The sequence below is a fragment of the Trichoderma harzianum genome, assembly GCF_003025095.1.
Source record: "Trichoderma harzianum CBS 226.95 unplaced genomic scaffold M431scaffold_37, whole genome shotgun sequence".
Lineage (NCBI taxonomy): Eukaryota > Fungi > Ascomycota > Sordariomycetes > Hypocreales > Hypocreaceae > Trichoderma > Trichoderma harzianum.
Window position 1 is genome coordinate 36587 of NW_020209285.1, and position 18634 is coordinate 55220.

At 48.6% G+C, this 18634-nt stretch overlaps 10 protein-coding genes across 10 annotated transcripts; 4 read left to right on the plus strand and 6 right to left on the minus strand.

The window, feature by feature from the left end:
• Nucleotides 1-4: 4 nt before the first annotated feature.
• M431DRAFT_45248 (hypothetical protein) lies at nt 5-169 on the plus strand (the record flags this gene model as incomplete). Its single annotated transcript, XM_024915284.1, has 1 exon — nt 5-169. A coding segment is annotated over one exon (165 nt), but the record flags the coding sequence as incomplete, so codon positions are not given.
• Nucleotides 32-1310, minus strand: M431DRAFT_21866 (hypothetical protein). Its single transcript, XM_024913546.1, has 2 exons — nt 1152-1310; nt 32-1089 (listed from the first exon to the last, which is right to left on the minus strand). Exons 1-2 carry the CDS (start codon nt 1276-1278, stop codon nt 320-322), a joined length of 897 nt encoding a protein of 298 aa, XP_024767334.1. The 5' UTR covers nt 1279-1310; the 3' UTR covers nt 32-319.
• Nucleotides 1311-1753: 443 nt separating this feature from the next.
• On the plus strand, nt 1754-3104 carry M431DRAFT_549995 (hypothetical protein; the record flags this gene model as incomplete). Its single annotated transcript, XM_024921306.1, has 4 exons — nt 1754-1823; nt 1894-2568; nt 2642-2794; nt 2864-3104. The coding sequence occupies 4 exons, from the start codon at nt 1754-1756 to the stop codon at nt 3007-3009; spliced, it is 1044 nt and encodes a 347-aa protein (XP_024767335.1). The 3' UTR covers nt 3010-3104.
• A 255-nt stretch (nt 3105-3359) lies between these two features.
• Nucleotides 3360-4330, plus strand: M431DRAFT_514270 (hypothetical protein). Its single transcript, XM_024920190.1, has one exon. It carries the CDS (start codon nt 3510-3512, stop codon nt 4224-4226), a length of 717 nt encoding a protein of 238 aa, XP_024767336.1. The 5' UTR covers nt 3360-3509; the 3' UTR covers nt 4227-4330.
• On the minus strand, nt 4223-5704 carry M431DRAFT_514271 (hypothetical protein). Its single transcript, XM_024920191.1, has 6 exons — nt 5534-5704; nt 5095-5470; nt 4947-5041; nt 4852-4883; nt 4551-4786; nt 4223-4487 (listed from the first exon to the last, which is right to left on the minus strand). The coding sequence occupies exons 1-6, from the start codon at nt 5583-5585 to the stop codon at nt 4472-4474; spliced, it is 807 nt and encodes a 268-aa protein (XP_024767337.1). The 5' UTR covers nt 5586-5704; the 3' UTR covers nt 4223-4471.
• Nucleotides 5705-6394: 690 nt separating this feature from the next.
• Nucleotides 6395-7312, minus strand: M431DRAFT_129694 (hypothetical protein; the record flags this gene model as incomplete). Its single annotated transcript, XM_024912417.1, has 1 exon — nt 6395-7312. One exon carries the CDS (start codon nt 7310-7312, stop codon nt 6440-6442), a length of 873 nt encoding a protein of 290 aa, XP_024767338.1. The 3' UTR covers nt 6395-6439.
• A 721-nt stretch (nt 7313-8033) lies between these two features.
• M431DRAFT_501861 (hypothetical protein) lies at nt 8034-9535 on the minus strand (the record flags this gene model as incomplete). Its single annotated transcript, XM_024918068.1, has 3 exons — nt 8034-8707; nt 8755-8987; nt 9066-9535. 3 exons carry the CDS (start codon nt 9533-9535, stop codon nt 8034-8036), a joined length of 1377 nt encoding a protein of 458 aa, XP_024767339.1.
• A 2027-nt stretch (nt 9536-11562) lies between these two features.
• On the plus strand, nt 11563-12570 carry M431DRAFT_536144 (carbohydrate-binding module family 50 protein). Its single transcript, XM_024920982.1, has 2 exons — nt 11563-11888; nt 11956-12570. Exons 1-2 carry the CDS (start codon nt 11645-11647, stop codon nt 12327-12329), a joined length of 618 nt encoding a protein of 205 aa, XP_024767340.1. The 5' UTR covers nt 11563-11644; the 3' UTR covers nt 12330-12570.
• Nucleotides 12571-12663: 93 nt separating this feature from the next.
• On the minus strand, nt 12664-14910 carry M431DRAFT_11567 (hypothetical protein; the record flags this gene model as incomplete). Its single annotated transcript, XM_024911941.1, has 1 exon — nt 12664-14910. The coding sequence occupies one exon, from the start codon at nt 14908-14910 to the stop codon at nt 12664-12666; it is 2247 nt and encodes a 748-aa protein (XP_024767341.1).
• A 1011-nt stretch (nt 14911-15921) lies between these two features.
• On the minus strand, nt 15922-18265 carry M431DRAFT_526009 (hypothetical protein). Its single transcript, XM_024920654.1, has one exon. It carries the CDS (start codon nt 17910-17912, stop codon nt 16134-16136), a length of 1779 nt encoding a protein of 592 aa, XP_024767342.1. The 5' UTR covers nt 17913-18265; the 3' UTR covers nt 15922-16133.
• Between the last annotated feature and the right edge of the window lie 369 nt (nt 18266-18634).

The window sequence follows — 18634 nt, forward strand, 5'->3', positions numbered from 1 at the left end:
GAGCAAAAAAAGAAGAGAAGATACATACAACAGCCGGTGTTCGCTAATGGTCACCCACTTAACTACTAATCTGCCGGTTAGAGACTTGTCTATGGGGGAGCAGACGAGACCCCGAATTCTTCTCTACCTATGGTCGTATGTGCTTGGTTCGGTCGTAAAATTGCTCCTTCTCCTGAGTGTAGCAATGAGGCAACGGCTCATCTCCTTGTTGTCTACCTGGCTCGTCTGGCTTAGAGAATAATGGTGATGAAATGCGGTGGTGTTTCGCCACTGCATCCCATATTACAACAAACCATGAAAGTAGTGTTATTGGGCAATGTCAGAGAGAAAACAAGTCAGCTTCTCCACGCTGCGCCCTCCAGTAATTGGTTGAGACAAGCATCTCGTGGCAACTCCTCAGCAGCCACAACCACTTGTTAGCAAAGCTCTCTGACACTTCCAAGCCATATGGATCCCAAGGATCTCCCCAAACCATAATACCAGCTTTCCCGACGTCGCCAATCATGTCTCTACAGAAATCGTAGTCATTGTAAAGCCCCTCATTGTGTAAGAGAGCATCTCGGAGCGATGGAATGGGTAGAGGATCGATGTAAGGATGATGAACCTGAGACTTCTGGAGACTTGTTGGGTGAAGGCTCGGCGGTACGGAATTTGTGTTGAATGCTGCAGCTGGTGCATTAAAGTACGAGATTGCATTTTGATCTTTTATTATCTCCAAATTGAGATTAAGTGCATCCATGTTGTACTTGATAGCCCGGTAGCTATTGAGCTGCGTCACAGACAGGAGTAGGTCAGACGTTGGATTGCCTTGTAAGAGACTACAGTTCACAGCGTAGGCCAGCCGATCCATAACCGCCATGGTCTGAGCACTGTCAAGGAAACACACCAGGGCAGGCTGAAATAGCGAAGAGGTTCCAGGCGGAAGTCCAACGAGCTCAATACCTGTTTCGCTATCAGCACACCTGCTGGTGCCTTGTGACCTCGACATCGAGGAGACGCGACGATTAACAGGTTGAACATCCGTCCTAGGTCGACCTCGAGATCTCCGCTGGATCCCTGCCTGTTCCTCTCGTCGCAGCTTGCGCTCTCCTGCTCGATGGTGAGGAGCGCGAACAAACTACATAGCAAAAAATAAAAAGGTAATCACGTACTAGAAATCCTCTGATTCAAGCGATTCTGCAGCTTTCGTCGAACTCTAGGGTTCGCCATTTCGGCCTCATCTTTTCTCCCGCCTTCTGAGGTATTTCCTGATTGTGTACCCATACCAGAATGGCTCATTGCGCTGTTGTGAATGGTACTTCATCACTGCGAAAACGCGTCGTCATTTAGACGGACAAAGGGTTATGTCCGGACGTCGCATTGGGATGCTGACGGATTTTCTGCAGGGCTAGTGCTACAGCAGGGACGAACTGTTACTACAGTGGCTTAGAACCAACTTGTTCACTGTGCTGACCGAATTTTGATTCGATATAAACGCGGCAGTGGAGAATGATGACACAATTATAGTCGGTCTAATTAAGATAGTAGCCAGATGCATCTTGCTGGTGGAACCATCGATGTGTCGATAGCAATCCGTATTAGGGGGGACAATCATACCTCTACCTGGGATGAGAAGTAACTGCAAACTGCTGCTTGAAGCGATTTGTATAGTTGACAACAATATAAATACGTCGATCCATCCGTCTGGTATCCTCGCTCATAATGATGTGCATCTGGCTCTGTTCTTCTCCTTGACTACCTGTATACCGCAGCAATGTTCAGCCCTAAATCTACAGCAACAGAAGTTGCAAAGGCTTTGGCAACACAAATTCGTGGCAAGACGGGTGAGACTACTTCTAAAACATGACTTCCAGGCTTTGAGACAAATATCTTACTATTATGAATTACATGTAGTGTTAATCACTGGCGTAAGCCCTGGAAGTCTTGGATCCGCTACGGCTATGGCCATTGCCTCACAACAGCCGCAGCGCCTGCTCCTTGGCTCGCGCACCATGAAAAATATCCATTCTGTGATTGATGATATTCATTCTGAGTATCCATCCACTGTTGTGGAGCCAATATTGATGGATCTATCATCGCAGAAGTCTGTTCGTGCTGCAGCAGCAGACGTTAACTCTCGCATTGCGAAGCTAGATGTTCTCATCAACAATGCCGGAATTATGGCTGTGCCAGATCGCACACTGTCTGAAGACGGCATTGAGATTCAGTTTGCGACCAATCATCTTGGCCACTTCCTGTTCACCAACTTGATTCTCAACAAGCTTCAAGCTGCAGCAAAAGACGCCAAGAAAGGAGGAGACACACGCATTATTAACCTCAGCAGCAACGGTCATCGCATCTCGCCGGTTCGATTCAGTGACTGGAACTTTGAGAACAAGATTGTGCCTCCAGAAGAGCAAGCAGATGAAGAAGCATACAAAAGCCGAGGACAGACTTTGGAATGGAGCAACGGATATGAGAAACTTGTAGCGTATGGCCAGTCCAAGACAGCCAGTATCCTGTTCTCTCTATACTTGCGGAATAACTTAGTCGAAAGTGGGATATTGTCATTCAGTGTGCATCCAGGAAGTATGCTACGACTCTACACCTGATGGCCAATGCTTCTTGATATGTTTATGTAGGCTGACAACTTCTTTTCTAGCTATCATGACAAATCTCATCCGGCACATGGACTTGGGTAAACTGCAAGCCTCCACTAAGAATGCGCCAGCAGGAGGAAACTCCCCTGCCCTCAAATCTCTCGACCAGGGTGCCGCAACTTCAATTTTTGCGGCCTTCGATCCATCACTAAATGGTGTGTCTCAAACAATCTCCCTATGCCGTTGCATACTTCATTTAGCAGGGTACTTACCAATATTTCTAGCTGAATCATCTATATACTTGGAAGACTGTCATACCGGTATTGCTGAAGCTTACGCCAGCGACCCTGACTTGGCAGCTAAACTCTGGAAGCTCAGTGAATCTATCGTTGGGCAAAGCTTCTCGCTAAAAGTAGAGTCTGATGCATAGGCATTATTTTGTCCTGGTTGTGCATTTGATCGGTAACATCGACAAAAAGAGACCTGGTCCAGAAGGAGGGAAGGGCACATGTGAGCTGGTACTACTGCTGGTGGTGGAAGAGGCCGGAGCGCATCTCGGAGGAGTCCGGAGTATGTAATTGTGTCGTGGAAAAGTAGAGGTACTCAGTAGCGGCTATTAGTGCTCGGGTTGGCGGCCTTATTTTAACCCTAAATTCTCCATCTATGTAATCTTGGCCAGATTGGCAAGGAATGCAGGATTCCATTGGTGAGCTTGGCAGCGGAGCTGAACAACCGCGGCCAGTCGATCAGACTTACATCCCTGACTCACTCACATGGCGCTTCCATTTTCCATCCTCGCATTCATCACCAGCGTTTTCGGGTCCTGCCTACACTACATCTCCTCTGCCTGGCACAAAATATACTCAAATTATCCTCAGCTCTCCTTACCAGCAGACTAGGTGTTCTCTTTGCTTCGTGCAACCTCCCCACATGTCCTTTGCCAGCCTTCCCTTCGAGCTCCGCTCCCGCATCTGGAGCTTAGCCGTGGTGCCTCGCCACATCACAAAGGTGCGCGCGAAAAAGAGCAATGGCAGCTTCAGCAAGAAGCAACGCCAGAAAGGCAAGGACATTCTCTACGAGACCACGTCAACGCCGCCCCCGGCACTCATGCATGTGTGCCACGAGTCTCGTCAGCAAGCACCCTACCAGCGCGCATTCACCGCGGGCACCGAGCCGCGCTGGACGTGGGTCAACTTTGAGCTCGACATTTTCTGCGTCTCGAACCTCTACGCCCTTGCGGACATTGTCTCCCACCGATCTGAGGTCCAGCGGCTTCAAATTCGGACTGACGACCACCCTGACTGGTACGAGTCAGCCACCAGATATAATGGGCTGTCCACTCTCTCCAAAATGGAGAGCCTTAGGGAAATTCAGGTTGTGTTGGAGCCTGGCGACTTGATGTGGGGAGACGTGTTCGCGGATTATGGCTTTGGATGCTGTCCTGAAGACAACATCTCGTTCCTCGACGAGGGATCCGGCCTCGTGCTCACTGGCTCTCAGCTAAAGATGGTGGGCGACTGGCGGATAGTGTTCTCGTTTGACAGCGAGGGGAACCCGCCCGACCCGGATAGACTCTCGGATGAGATTGATTATGCCCTCGACGATTTTTGGCATATGACTTTGGCACAAATGCATGAGCTGAATTGAAAAAGTGTGTATTTGACAAGTTTCTACTAGATATTAATAAGTATAAGAGATCAAGAAGGCTAAACGCCAAGAAATGATGCTCTCATTCATCACTGCAGTCCTCTTCTTCATCCCGTTTATCGGCTCGGGTGGCGCGCCGCAGTCACTCGCTCACCGTAGAGAATTCCTTCCTATTCCTTAAAGCAGCATGCCCAGGTGAGCGGTGATTGAGCATTTTCTACAAACACATTTAAATAAAAGGCCATTTAAGAAGAAAATCCACTAATCGTGTTTGTTAGCGACACGAGCAATCTTCGCCAGTCCGAAAAGTTGTAGTATACTCACCCATCGACCAACATGGCCTCGCCACTCATGTACGAGCTCATCCAAGAACTTAGATACGTAATTCCATTGGCGATTTCCTCAGGCTGGGCAAATCTTTTCATTGCTGTTCGGTGCATTGCCTGGTCTAGGATGTATTGCAGTTCTGGACCCTCGTTTCCTATGTCAATGGTTGTGAACGTGTAGCCCGGGCAAATCGCATTTATTCGTATGCCTTCTGAGGCATATTGGTTCGCATCCTATCGTGGGATATTAGAAACAGTCCATATGTATTCAATAAAGATGTTCGAATAAGAAAACTTGCGCTTTTTGTTAGGCCTCTAATGCCATGCTTAGCTAGAAATCTAGGTTAGCTTCCATAACAGCCTTCGGCGCATAATACTTTAGATGAAGCTATACTTGTAGAATAGGCTGTTCCTGCTGGAAAATCTCTTGTGCCGAACCCGCCCCAAACAGACGACATGTTTACAATTGTACCTCGAACCTTACCGAACCTAGACTCTGGTTAAATTACCGTCTCGTTAACGCGCCCAGAGGTGCCACCCACTCTTGCTGAACAGGTTCTTGTTTAAGCATGATTTTGATCTGTTCTCTTTGTGCAATCCACATGCTTGTCAAGTTGATATCAATGAGGTTCTTGAAATCGCTCGTTGAGACGGATATGCTGGGGGCCAAGGGGCCTGGAGTGCCGACATTGTTCACCGCATGGTCGATTCGCCCAAATTTTGAATAGGCGGTTTCAATAGCCTTGATGGTCGAGTCTGCATTCGCTGCATCAAATTCAATTGGCAAAATCTCAACGTTCGGGTATAGATCCTTCAACTCTTTAGCCGTCTGCTTTAACGTGGCCGTATCAACATCAGCGATGGCAACTTGGGGGCTTCCATATTTCGCAAACGCAAAGGCAGTGGCCTTTCCGATACCTAAAGTATTATTAGCTGGGCTGTTAACATGGGGCATCGTCATCGCCATATCATCGTATTTACCGCGTGCAGCACCGCTAATGAACGAGGGGCCATGCAAGAATTTAGTAAGCATTGTGATGTGAGCAAGGTATGCACCGATATACTATTACGATCTCCGATCAGTATTACTGTATGTCACAAGCTGTGAGAGAGCTGTTTGCATGACACTCTATATTTAAAGGCAAGCTAAACGAGTGCTCTTTATACGTGCAATTGATGAGAGGAATACGAGCTGAAGCGACCGCTTTTAGCGATGGCTTCTTTCTTGCCTCAAGGGTGAATAATCTGTTTCCAACATCAATAGTACACACTAAGATTGATTGGGCTGTGTCGTATACTCGTAGGATTAAAATGGTGGACAGATTTCTCAATACCTGTTAATCAATGGCGCGACTTGGATGGGCAGCGCGGCCACTCGCACTTTGGCGGATGCGGGAGGGAAGACGGCAGCTAAACACACGCGGAGAGCGGACTCCGCTGTGGACCAATCTGACATCCCTCGTGCATGCATTTCGATCAAAAGCTACATGTATTATAATAGTACTAGGAAAGCGGCAAGAGATACTTATCTAGGTGAGGAAGGGATAGTGATCACCGGCCCTTGTGTTGAGAAATTAGAACAATTTTGGCACAGAAATGTCCCCTTCCAGTACGTGTAACCATACGCAACTTCGGAATACTGTCTCGTTCGCTGAAAGTATCCAGAGTGAGCCACACGTACTCTGCGCGCACGCGTTTGTCTTTATTGGTGACGTGGCAGTCGGGCTTGTCGGTGATCCTTCACCCAAGTCTCGGCCCGGGAGTGAAATCAGGATCATTTTCTCGTCAATAGGGCCTACCATTTTCGTAATCAATCTGACCAAACCCTCTATGTGAGACATGGCCGATATGTGGCGCTTCATAGCAGCGCAATAAAAAAAATCATGCTCATTCTTTCAGCCAGGAACTGCAATCTCTCTGCGCTCCCTCTTTAGATACCTGCAGGCAGTGTCGTGGTTCCCAAACCAAGCCAGTGTCAATGCCCTCGATCATCAGCCGGCCCGGAGTGGAGACGAAATGCGGCTGAACTCGATAGCCACCAATGCCCAAATGGCCCAGGAGTTGGGCCATGTGTTGTATGATGGTTATTTGTTGCCCAAACAGGAGCTTTTGGGAGTTCTGAGCTGTAGGAGAATACATTATAGCGACCAACTGCGCATCCAAGGCGCCTTTGATGTCCGACTCGACAGAGTCGCCAATCATACATGTTGTGTCGAGAGAAGCGCCGAGCTGTTCGATGGCGGATTGGAAGATACGGCGATCAGGCTTTCTATACCCAGCTTCCTCAGAAGTAATAATGCGGTCGATCAGATGGTGTATGCCGATGGCTTTGACTTTGGCTGTCTGGTCTTCGACCTGCCCATTGGTGATGATAGCAATGCGGTATCCATGTTCACGCAGCCGGGCCAGAGCCTCGATACTTCCTGATGTTGCCCTCCGATTCTTTCTATAAACTGCCTTGTATGTGTCACGGAACTTCTGGACCTCGTCAAGGCTGGGTTCTGGTAAGTCAAGCGATGAAAAAAATAGGTGAAGTTTCCGGACGTCGGCCTCCTCGTATGTGATCACCTTGTCTAGGTAAGCATCATAGGCTTGTTGAAGAGCAATGTTATACTTGTCGATCAATTCATCGACAGTCTTCTCCGTGAGTCCAGTATAATTCCTCTGCATCGCGGCTATCGCAAGGCGCAGCGAATGGTGGTGGTCAAACAGCGTACCGTCCAGATCAAAAAAGACAACTTTCATCCGTGTTAGCTCCATGGCGAGTCTTCGTTGGGCGCTGAGTGTGGAACAGCGGAGAGGGATTGCGAATGGAACAGGCAAAATAAACCAAGGGTGATTGTCTAAGAAGCTATCGCTAAATGCACAAAGCTTCTGTTGAACACCGTAACAATCGATACGTGGTTTCAAGCTTTGTATCGGAGTAGCCACATATTCCGTACCCGTTGGTCTAAGCTCAAGTAACGATTTAAGTATCTGCAAGTATTTCATCCCGAGGAAGCTTTGAAACATGATGGAAAGCCAATTTTAGCCCTTTGACAAAGTCAGATTGCGGCCACCAAAGCACAAGAACTCTGATAAGCTACAAGGTCTTAGAGGGATACTCACCAAGCTTCTGTACAACTTTCTCAATATATCTAGCCCCTACCGCAATGCCATCTACGTCCCGACAGTTTTTCTCATCTCCAAGATCTTCGTCGTTTGGGTCCAAGCACCTCAGGCATTTCTTCACAGCTTTGTTCAACTTGGTGCCCATCCTCAGTCTTGAGGCGCCTCTTGCGAGTCGCAGGAACCTGTCTTTCACTCAATGAGGGGATTTTAGTAGTTCAGATCCATTCATGTTATAGCATTTGTGGCTTCCTTTGCTGATGATTAGTATCGTCTCAGGCTGGATATTCTCAATGCATCACTTCTCTTTAAACGGATCTTTCATATACTTGCTATGCTCTCATCAATTGTTCTCGTGTATAATGACTTCGGTCTAGGCTGTCAAAGATTCAACAAAGCTCTGCTCTCTCTTAATCTGCTGCAAAGAGATTGGGCGGAGCACTGTCTCTGATAGCCCCAGGCTGACAATCACATCAACATGTGTTGTGATGTGCTCGTTGACCGTCTCATATACCACATCGACGCCGCCAGGATATCCACCACGGCTGCACACAACTCCCTCCCACGCCTCAATCACTCGAGGCTGTATATTCATATCCCATGTTGCTCGCCAAGTAACAACAGACTGCCGCAAATGACCAATGATAAACTCATACTTGAATAAAGCTGCCAGCCCCTCTCGTCCATACCATATCTCCATCATCTTGAGCTTGGGCATGTGACAAGCTGCAGATGCTGCTGCTTGAAAGAGGTCCATAATCTTTGTAGGACATGTTGTGGGCCCTAGAAGCTGTGAAGTAAGGGTAAGATGGCTTAGGTTCGGCCAAGTTGAACATTCAGAGAAAAACTCTGCAGCATCCACCATGAATGACGCTGAGAGAACTTCTACGCCAAGATTCACTTGGGCAAGCTTCCGACTGAGATGAATAGTGGGAGCATGGGCTGGCGAGTTTTGTTTTAGAAAATAGAGCGGGTATTGTTGGTTGGAGTTTTCAAAGATTGTTAACTTGCTCAGCCCTTCGGTAGCCGAAAGAAGTGCAAGCAACGCTGTGAAAATGTTAGTAGCTGGAAAAATTCAGTGATGAATTACTCACATCCATTCCAGGTCTCGTGCATCTCGGGAAACCACTGCATCCATATCTCATAGTGGAACTCACGTAGGTTAGGAAGGTGGGAAAGAATCTGGGAGACCGTAAACGTCTCCCATCGGCGATAAGTCTGTAGCCTCATTTCAAGGCGTGTCACGGCCGGAACCTTTGGTGTCTGCGCCCAACACTTTCGTTCATCCTTGATGGGGAGAAAGACATGTCCAAAGAGACGATCGAGACTTCCTTTTGGTGGGATAGACCCCAAGGCAGTCGTTTCCCATCAGTGCTGGTCGGGCTCCTCGCTTCTGGCGATTGACATCGGCCCGACCTGGTGTCCCATAGCGTCTGGAATAAAGGTTAGGTACTTGAATGCGTGCTCATTATCGCTCTTCGAATACAGGCTAATGTCGAGGGTCAGGCTCCCATTTGGCTCCCACGTGGCCAAAGCTGTGAACAGCGACTGGAATGATTCCAAGATGAGCTTGTTCTCGCTTTTGCTTGTCTGAAAGCCTCTAGAGTCAAAAGAATTGCACTTGCGGCAGTCGTATCGCTCAAGCTCTATACAGAACCATATATAACGCACATGATCCCGGTTGCGCTGCGTCATGGCATTGAGTTGGGCGATGCGCTGGGACGTGACTCGTATATATGCAAAGTTGTGTGGCTCGATAACAGCCTGCCACTCCCGCGACACGACAGCAGCATTGGATACTCTGCGGTTCTTGTCATCTGTTAGGGCTTCAAGAATCATGTATTTGATTTCGGGAGGGAACTGAGACCAAATCATCTTGACGTAAGTAGTGTGTGAAACGCCTGGGATGGCTTACTCAGTAAGTTGATTTTGTCCATGAGGATTCCTGACTGTGGAGGGTAGGTGGCTTCTTATAGTTGAATTTGTGCGCATTGTGCCTTTGTCGGAGAAAACCGGGGAAATATTCATGCGATCAAGGTTACAAGGTGCTGATACTTGCGATTTTTGCCTCCCTCCAAACCCTTATTATATAGTGCGTTTGGCTCAGTCTAAGTTGCTACTTTAGAAGTATAATTTCGATATGATTAGGCATCTGTGAGTCAAATATGTGCAGCTTTGAAGGCTACAGCCGCGAAGATGCAGCCGTAAAGTGACGCATAATTGAGACAAAACTTTATCAAGGGAAATTTTTGAGTTTCTTCCGCAAAAGCTTAGCTAGGGATGAGGGAGCTGAGGAAGCTAAGTGTAAATTAACTTCGGTACACTAGGGTTAAACCTCATTAATGTTATTCTTAAGACGCATTTACACACCTAATAAGTGAATTATGGTGCTAATACTACCTGGTACGGTTTGGCACGTTCACATGTACAATGAACATACAGATATACATACATGGACTAGATCAGTAGACAACAGGACTAGTTCGTGGATGCCAAGCGCTCGTCTCTTGTTCATCCATAAAGACATCATAGGTGTTCCGGCGACTCGTCATTTTGGCAAGTTAGGCTTTTTAAACCACGGAAAACGACACTGTATGCGTGCTCATTGGGTGACACTCAACATTCGACTCATATGACGATTTATCTGAATTCATCTCTGCATAAATTTCCCGGTCACTTACATCAGTTCGAGCAGTAGACTCTTGACGATATGTGTAGGATTGCCCCGAATATGACTCTTGACCAATGCGAATTGAAGTTAGATTTGTTCATTAGCCCAGCTTCGGCACACTGATATCTGCCCAAATTCTTGTACAAAATAAGCCGTTATGGGCTTTGAAGGATGAGGCGCCGGTGGCGAGGGCAACTTTCGTCGTGGGGTTTTCTACGCCTTCAACGTCCGCAGACACTCCTACGGGCCGTTCATTCTTATCAATCAAAATTCCGTTTCCATAATTACTGAATACTAATCTCCCCTTAAAGACCTGCACTTTTTAAGCTGGGCGTATAGAAATGGCACGATTCGATCATTTTTGGTGTAGTCTCTTCGAATATAGCAATCAATCATTTCTTGCCTTGGCCAAAATACCGCGCGCTTCCATGTTTCAAATATTTATAAAGGAATATGAAAGAAGACAATATCCTCTTCCTTTGTCTTTTTCACTCCTCCTTGAACTAGACCTCAGATAGTTGTTCATCGCCCCTCTCTTTGATCTCGACTTCCGACAGTTGTTCATCGCTCTTCCCTTTGTTCTAGACCTCAGACAGTTGGATGCCCAATGGCTCCCCTCCCATTAGTATACAACATACGACGGAGGTCTGCTATTCTTAGTGCATTTCGTGGCCCATATGAAGAGAGGAGCGTTGCTGGTAGCGAATCTCACTCTTCATGCTCATGGCTCACCAAGACCTCAGCACATCGCCTTGAACGACCACATCTCCGGTTTCTTTCTCTGTCCTTAATGTCTACGACATATATTCCATCCTGTAGAAATCACTGCATGGTATTGTTCGCTGTAGGTTGGTGTGGATCCAGCTTCTAGTGCCATGCCAGAAGTCTGGGCCAAAAGAGAAGAGCGATGGGGACAAAGAGGCAGCTGAACGACATTATAGCTGCCACTTTGCAACTAGAAATGTAATAAAAGAATATGAAACGGAACAGAACACGAGAACAAGTCTCGTGTTCTCTTGTTCTTGTGTTCACGTGTGTCACATATTCTTTTGTAAACGATGTATCCTAACTTGAACTCAGACGCTCTCTTTCAAGAGTCTTTGTAGCCGTCTTGGCTACCAGGCATGTGACATGCCAATCGTGCCACAACTGTTCAGCAGCGCTCTGCATATAAAAGGGTTGGCCATCATACCCTTTTCATTCGAAGAGACAAGTCATTACATCTTCTTCTCAAGAATCACCTTCAGTATCACCTTAAGCACGTCTTACCTACTCTGAATCACTCATCTATCCTCGAATAAGCATCCTCAACCATGATGGCGCCAACATTACTCAACTTCGGCCTCCTCCTCCTCGCTCAGCTACACCTGACTTGGGCCCTCGTCCCACGCGCATCGGCCACGTCATCATTGGCTTCAAACCAGCCACAACAGACGGGTACTGCCATCAATTGCGCCCAGTTCGAGACAGTTGTAAAGGACCAAACATGCGATAGTTTCCAAAACTTCGGCCTCGACCGGGATCAATTTAAGGCCCTGAATCCACAGATCAACAAGGGTATGTACCATACAATGTGTTAAGATGGGGGAAAATTGAAATACAAAGTCACTGACCAATGCTGCAGAATGTAAAAACCTTATTGCCGGTGAACGCTACTGTGTGAAATTGGCCGTATCCAGCAGCTCTTCCATCGACACATCGGCGAAAACTACTCTCGCCACGGCGACTGCGATGACCACGATGACCACTGTAACCAAAACGACCACAACGAGCTCGGCGACCAGCTCGGTCGCCGTCGTCACGCCAATCCCCTTCCAGACGGGAATGGTAAATAACTGCATTGAATTCTGGTACGTCACAGCAAAAGACACATGCTATTCCATTGCTCAAGCAAGAGGAAAGACAGTTGGGGATATTACGAAGTGGAATCCGGGTGTGAAAGAGGATTGCAGCGAGTTGTGGTTGCACAACAACATTTGCACAGGCGTATCGGCTTGATTTTATAGTACCTATCCAAGTATCCATGGAATGGTAGGGTGAATAGTGGTGGATTTGTTTCAACAATCTGTTTGATGAGAATAAGGGAAGGCAACTTTGGGTGCAACGTCATTCATTTACACTACAAGGCGAATCGCCGTCCGCTCTCTTGGTTCTAACATTGCGCATATGTTTATGCTGGGTTTACTCAGCAAGTATAGTTTTGCTTCCTCTATCTAAGTTGGCTTCAATAAAATTATCGCTTCATCTTTCTTTGCATCAGTTCATTTGTAAGAGACATCTAAGTAATCTAAAAATTACACAGCTACTTCTATCATGCTGGCATAAACCGCATTTACTCTCCAGTAAAAATCGGCTTGCGCTTCTCGCTGTAAGCCTGTAGAGCCTCGATGCGATCTTTCGTTTCGAGAACAGAGTCATAGGCCGCATTTTCCGTCGCCTCGCCGGGAACTGCAAGCGCACTAACAGCAGCTCGCACAGCGACAGGTCCGCCCATGCATATCTCTTGAGCCAAGGCGATGCCGGTCTCGATAGACAGAGCCCGCTGCTTGTCAGGACTCTGACCGGCTCCCTCCGCATCTGCTGTGACGAGACGGTGGCACAGGCCCATGGAAGCAGCTTCAGAAGCCTCCAAGTGACGCCCTGTCAAGACGAGGTCCAAAGCATTGGAGGAACCGACAATCTTGGACAATCGGTAGGTACCACCAGCTCCAGGAATAATGGCTAGCCGGGTCTCGGGCAAGCCTACGCGAGCATTGGACGAGAAGACACGTAGATGGCAGCAAAGCGCCAACTCCAAGCCACCACCGAGAGCCAGACCAGACACGCAGGCGATGGTCGGGATTGGAAGCGCTGCGAGTCGGGAGAACATGTCTCGCAGGGCGACCAAGAACTCTTGCGTCTCAGAAACGCTCATCTTCTTTCGCTCTTTCAGATCTGCTCCGGCGCAAAAGACGTTGTCCACTGCGCTGGCGAGTATCAGGGCTCTGGTTCCAGACGCTGATTTCTCGCTGTGTATCTCTTCGATTTGTTGGCTAAGCTCTTGCAACATTTGCCTGGAGATGGCATTTTTAGTTTCAGGACGGTATAATTGAATGATTCGGATGGTTCCTACATGAGACGCATCAACGTTACTTACGCGCAACGTTGAGGGTATTTTTGTGTTGTTGGGCTGGGCGATGGGCGCTGAGATTGTAGCATCCCCTTCTCTGGTAAACCGAGTGAAGACGTCGTCTTCCAACAGACACTGGATGGTTTTTGGTTCCTCGGTAATCAGGAACTCGCAACTCCCATCATCCAGCCGGGGCATCACAATGATCACGCCACATACAGTTCCTGTGGCTGGCAGACGGAGAGCTTTCATATGTCCGTCACCAAATATAGGTCCAAAGTCCATCTCGTGTAGACCAAACTTGAAATGGCTCGTTATCATGAGTCCCCCTGCGGCCAAGTCCTCGATAATATTGCCACGCGTGTGAAACTCCTTTTCGGTCCGCTCCGCGTATGCGAGAAGGTCTCGAAATTTCTCCCCAGTCATGGAACTGATCTCAGCACGCACCATATGGGACGCCTCTGCGATACCGCGTTGGTCATCTGCTATCACCGCCAGGGGCGTCGAAGTCTTGGTCACATAAAGGACATTACCAAAGTACGGGTCAGGAAGCCGGAGAAGGGTTCGGCAATCTATGGGCTGGGCGAGATGTGTAATTGCTCCATCGGCCAGAATACCAGCACGATGACGAGCAAGCATAATGCTCCGCCAGATAAACCCTGTGATGGCATCATTTGTCGATATCCAGGCATCGGGGCCACGAGACGGTGCGGAAGCGACACGTTTCAGTTCCACCAGAGCTTTGGCGCTGATGCGGAATGTCCGGCATGAGGTCTCGACATCTCTGATTTGGAGATGGGCGCTCATAGGTTCTGAGGTCCAAGCAGCGTGGTTCTCAATAGCTCCTTGTGCTCCGTTTCCTGTGACGAGAACAGTCCGATCAGACAGGTAGATGTCCTCTCTTTGTTTCAGAGGAAAGCCAAGTTCGCCGGATTGCGCTTTGACAAGCTGATTGGCAAAGATATTGATCACTTGTGTCACTCCTCGACCATCGGCGGCGATGTGGACGATTGACACGACAAGAAGCAAGCCACCGTCAATGAAATTTGCTTGAAACGCGCAGACTGGTACTGGCTCTTCTGAGACATAGGCAACATCTGGTAAAGGGCAGAGCTTCTCAGTGTCTAGAAGGTTCTGAGAGAAATTTGACTTTTCGAGTTCAGCAAAACTGAGCTCGCTCGATAAGTCTTTGATTTCCAATCTCGCGTTTCCTTGGGGTATAAGATTGCGAAGCCAAGGACGGCCTCCTTCCTCTTCAGAGAATGGCACTATTGAGCCAGCAAGAAAAGGAACACGCTGGACGGTGTGATGGAAAGCGATGTAGAGATAGTCTACTACTCGCTGGCGGTCTACATCGGGTGAGAGCGAGAAGCATAAGATTCTTTTGGAGTGAGTTGGCGGAAAAGTGCGATCCAAATGAGACAGTTGAAGCTCAAATGGGGGGCACGGCACCAGGAAAGATTTCTCCATGTTGTTTGCTTCTAACAATGAGTCAAGATTAGATCTCAATTGTGATTTAGACGAGACTCAAAGTGATAGATCCCACACAGATAATGAAAAGAAAGCTTGATGGAGTGATATGAACTACCCAGTCGTATTGCTTAAAACGTTTCGCCCGTATATAGTACAGTATGTATATACTAATGCGGGTAGTAGACACCTCAACTAAGCGCTCCAGAACACCAACACGGTGTCAGATAATTCAGATCTCGACCCCTTCAATTTTTTTTCTTATCAGGGTCTACTTCTCGATGCAACATAGCCCCCACCCCTGCATCTCATCCAGGGGAGCCCTAGCACCGTGGTCAGATGCTTGAAAATGATATCCCATGCAGTTACGCCGCAATACGCTTATGCAGATGATATAACTCCCTGAATAGGAAAAGGCCGCAACAGTAATATTTTAAGTCTTTCCATCTCCTACAATCCGGTTGACGAGTCATTTCTCCTAGCTGCTGAGAAGGGGGAGGGGGGTGTATTTACAGTAGCTCTACCGGAAGGACCGCAGCTCTCGATCGAGCAAGCATCTTTACAGCTGTCCACATCAGCGGTCACTCATACTATTACACAATGGACTAAGGAGACTAGAAATCGTCTCAAGATCTTACGTGAGAGACTGACAGGTCTCTGTTCAAATTACAGGCGCATCAGGGGTTACGATCCTTCCAGCCGCTATCATATGCGATATGGCATGTCATGTAGAGATCTCCTAGTCGTATTGTCCCAAGATCAAATATCACTTGGAAGTTGTTCATCCGATATACCCGGCGGGTTAATCAAGCAGCCCGCTGATCCTCGCCTCTGTAAACCAAAAGGACAGCAGTAAAAGATTATCACGACAAACATATCGTAGTTTCCATTGGATTGAAAGCGCAAGACTTCATAGATATTTAATATTTTTTATTGATATTGATTAGAATAGTATCATATTATAATTAAAATCTTATAATAAAATACGGATTATTACAAAATACAAGTTGTGTTTCTATCTGTCTAATATATACGGGCAGAGGCCTTGGTAACACCGCTTACTAGCCAACTCACCGAGTAGTCTAGGAGAGTTTGACAATTCAGAGAAAAAGTGACATGGCCTAACCAAGAGCGCATCTCTTTGTTTGCAATTCCTCCAAACAAATGCCATACGCAATTAGCAGTTGCTTTCGCAAATGTTACCCCTTGGCTACATGTATTGCTCAGACTCGGCAGAGTCTTCCATTTGCGTCCAAGGTAGACTCATCACCGCCAACGGCAAAGAGACCCCACAGCAAAGAGTCGGGGTCGTACTTGTGCTTGATGCTGAGCAGCTTATCGTAGTTGACACCGTACATCTCCGTCTTCCAGTCGCCCTCGTACCAGGGATCCATCTCGTTCAGGTAGACACCAGTGCCGGGAGTGACAGCCTCGACAGCCGGCTGGACGTCCGAGACGAGCCGGCGCTTGAAGCTAAGGTTCGTGTCGAGAGGCGCCGTAAAGTCCCACTGGTGCAAAACGTTGCAAATGACGGCGAGGTCACGCCAGCCGGGGAAGACGGAGTTGTCGGGGTGAGCAGGCGCGTTAAAGCCTCCCAGCACGTTGCAGCCGACGGAGAAAGCGTTGTCCTGGACGGCAGAACGGTAAACATCCACGAGGCTGGCGACGGCCGTGGTGTTCTCCACGAAGGACACAGGGACGAGGCGGCTAGCCCACACCTCGGTCGTGGGGATGACTCCCCATGGAAGAGGACCCAAGCCTCTGGTTTGGTTGAAGGACTGGACATAAGACGGCTGTTGTGTCGTAGAAAACGTGTAGTTGATGTCGAGGGCCTTGAGGCCGTCAAGGTACGGTGCCAAGGTGTTTTGGAGCTGTGTAACGGTCTGGTCGGGGAAAGTGATGCCCAGGAGGTCAAACGAGCTGTTGGTGATTTGGCTAAGCATCGTCGCGTTCTCTGAGCCAACGGTGCCTTGTTTGAGACCCAAAAATCCGGGAACAGACTGGAACCAGAGATTCACACCCTGCCAAAAAGCTGTCTCATCATTGCCAGCCGACCCAGATCCGGCCAAGGTAAACGACAGAGAACCAGTCGCGACCTTTCCGTCAGGGTAGATCTTGGTTGTCATGCTCAGGACAACACCATAGGTGCCGCCACCGCCGCCACTGATGGCCCAGTACAGGTCGGAATTGCTCGATGGAGTTGCAATAACATGATCACCCTGAGGCGTAACGACCTCCCACTCGAGAACGTTGTCGGCTGCCATGCCGTAGGCACCGCCGAGCAGCGAGTGACCGCCACCCTGAGTGTATCCTCCGACAGGGCCGGTGCTGGCGCACTCGCCCGTGACGACACGGTAGCCATTTGCGCCGACGAACTCATCAGCCTCGCCGGCAATCACGCCTGAACCGAGTTTGATGGCAGGTCCCTTGTATGTCGAGTTGGGGTTGGAGTACGAGCGGATGATGGTCTTCTCCTTGAGGTTGGCCATCCACAGAGAGAGGGCGCCCTTGCCGGTGGACTTGCCCATGAAGTCATGGCCGGTCGTCTTGACCACCAGGCGGACATTGTTTTGGCGCGCAAAGTCGAAGCCGGCAGCGACGTGCTGAGCAGTCGTCACGTTGATAGAGTAGGAGGCATAGTTTCCAAGTTCGCAGGACCTGCTGATTGGAGTGAAGGGGTCGCAGGACTGGTTTTGGAAATAGGCATTGAGGATCTCGGCAGGCTTCGGAACGTAGGTTTCTGCCTGGGTCCAAGTCGACTGCAGCTCGTCACATGCATTTGCATTGAAGCTGTTGCTGGGTAGTGTGTGGCACACATGTGCTTGAGGCACGGTGGCGATTAGCTGGCCTTTGAGCGTCGCATTTAGCTTGGACCAGGCAGAAGCACTGGGCCAGCCTGCGTCACCGGGCAGGTTCTTGCAGTTGCTCGCCGTGTAAGCGTCGGCCGATCCAATTGATGCGGCCAGAGATACAGCAGCGAGAGCTCGTGCTAAGGAAGCCATCTTTGCGATCAAGTTTGATTTTCCCCTGCTTTACTCGAGTCCGTAGCAACGTGGCACAAGCCCGGGTAATAATATACGCATGTATCTCTTCATCAGCTCCTTTTTCCCCTTGCCATCAGATGGCAAGATCGCCTGAGCTGAAAAAGAGGCTGGCGAGAAGTGAGATTCTAAGCTGGCCATGTCAGCTCTGCCCCATCTACAGGAAACATGTAGATTAGCAGCATCATGGGTGTAGAGCGGCGTGTGCAAACTACGGCGCAAAGTTGCCGGCTCACATCAGACGGCCGGCGAAGAGAGTTGTCCCTTTGCTCGTGTATGCAGTTAACGCCCTGTTCTAGAGCTAATAGAATCCAATGCAGGCAGATCAATTCAAACGAAGGAGCCGAGAATCACAATCATCTACGCCAGAGTCTAGATCCACTTGCACGACGGATGTTTTTCAACCCGGAAGACCCCTGTTATGCATTCATTGCTTACGTGGCGCGCACATTTGCCGTCTTTATTCATGCTAATACTTATCTTATGCACGCTGGTGAGATTATGAGCAAGCGGGCTTGCATAAAGCAGGGGAATCCGGAAAAGATCGACGCAAGGAAATCAGTGATGCACACCCATGTCTTGCAAAAGTCTCTCTACAACGTTGTACCTAGTCGTCTAGTATTGATCCGATGCATACGCGTATTAGTCTTAGCGCCCTCCTCGTTTAAAGCAACCCCCTTGAT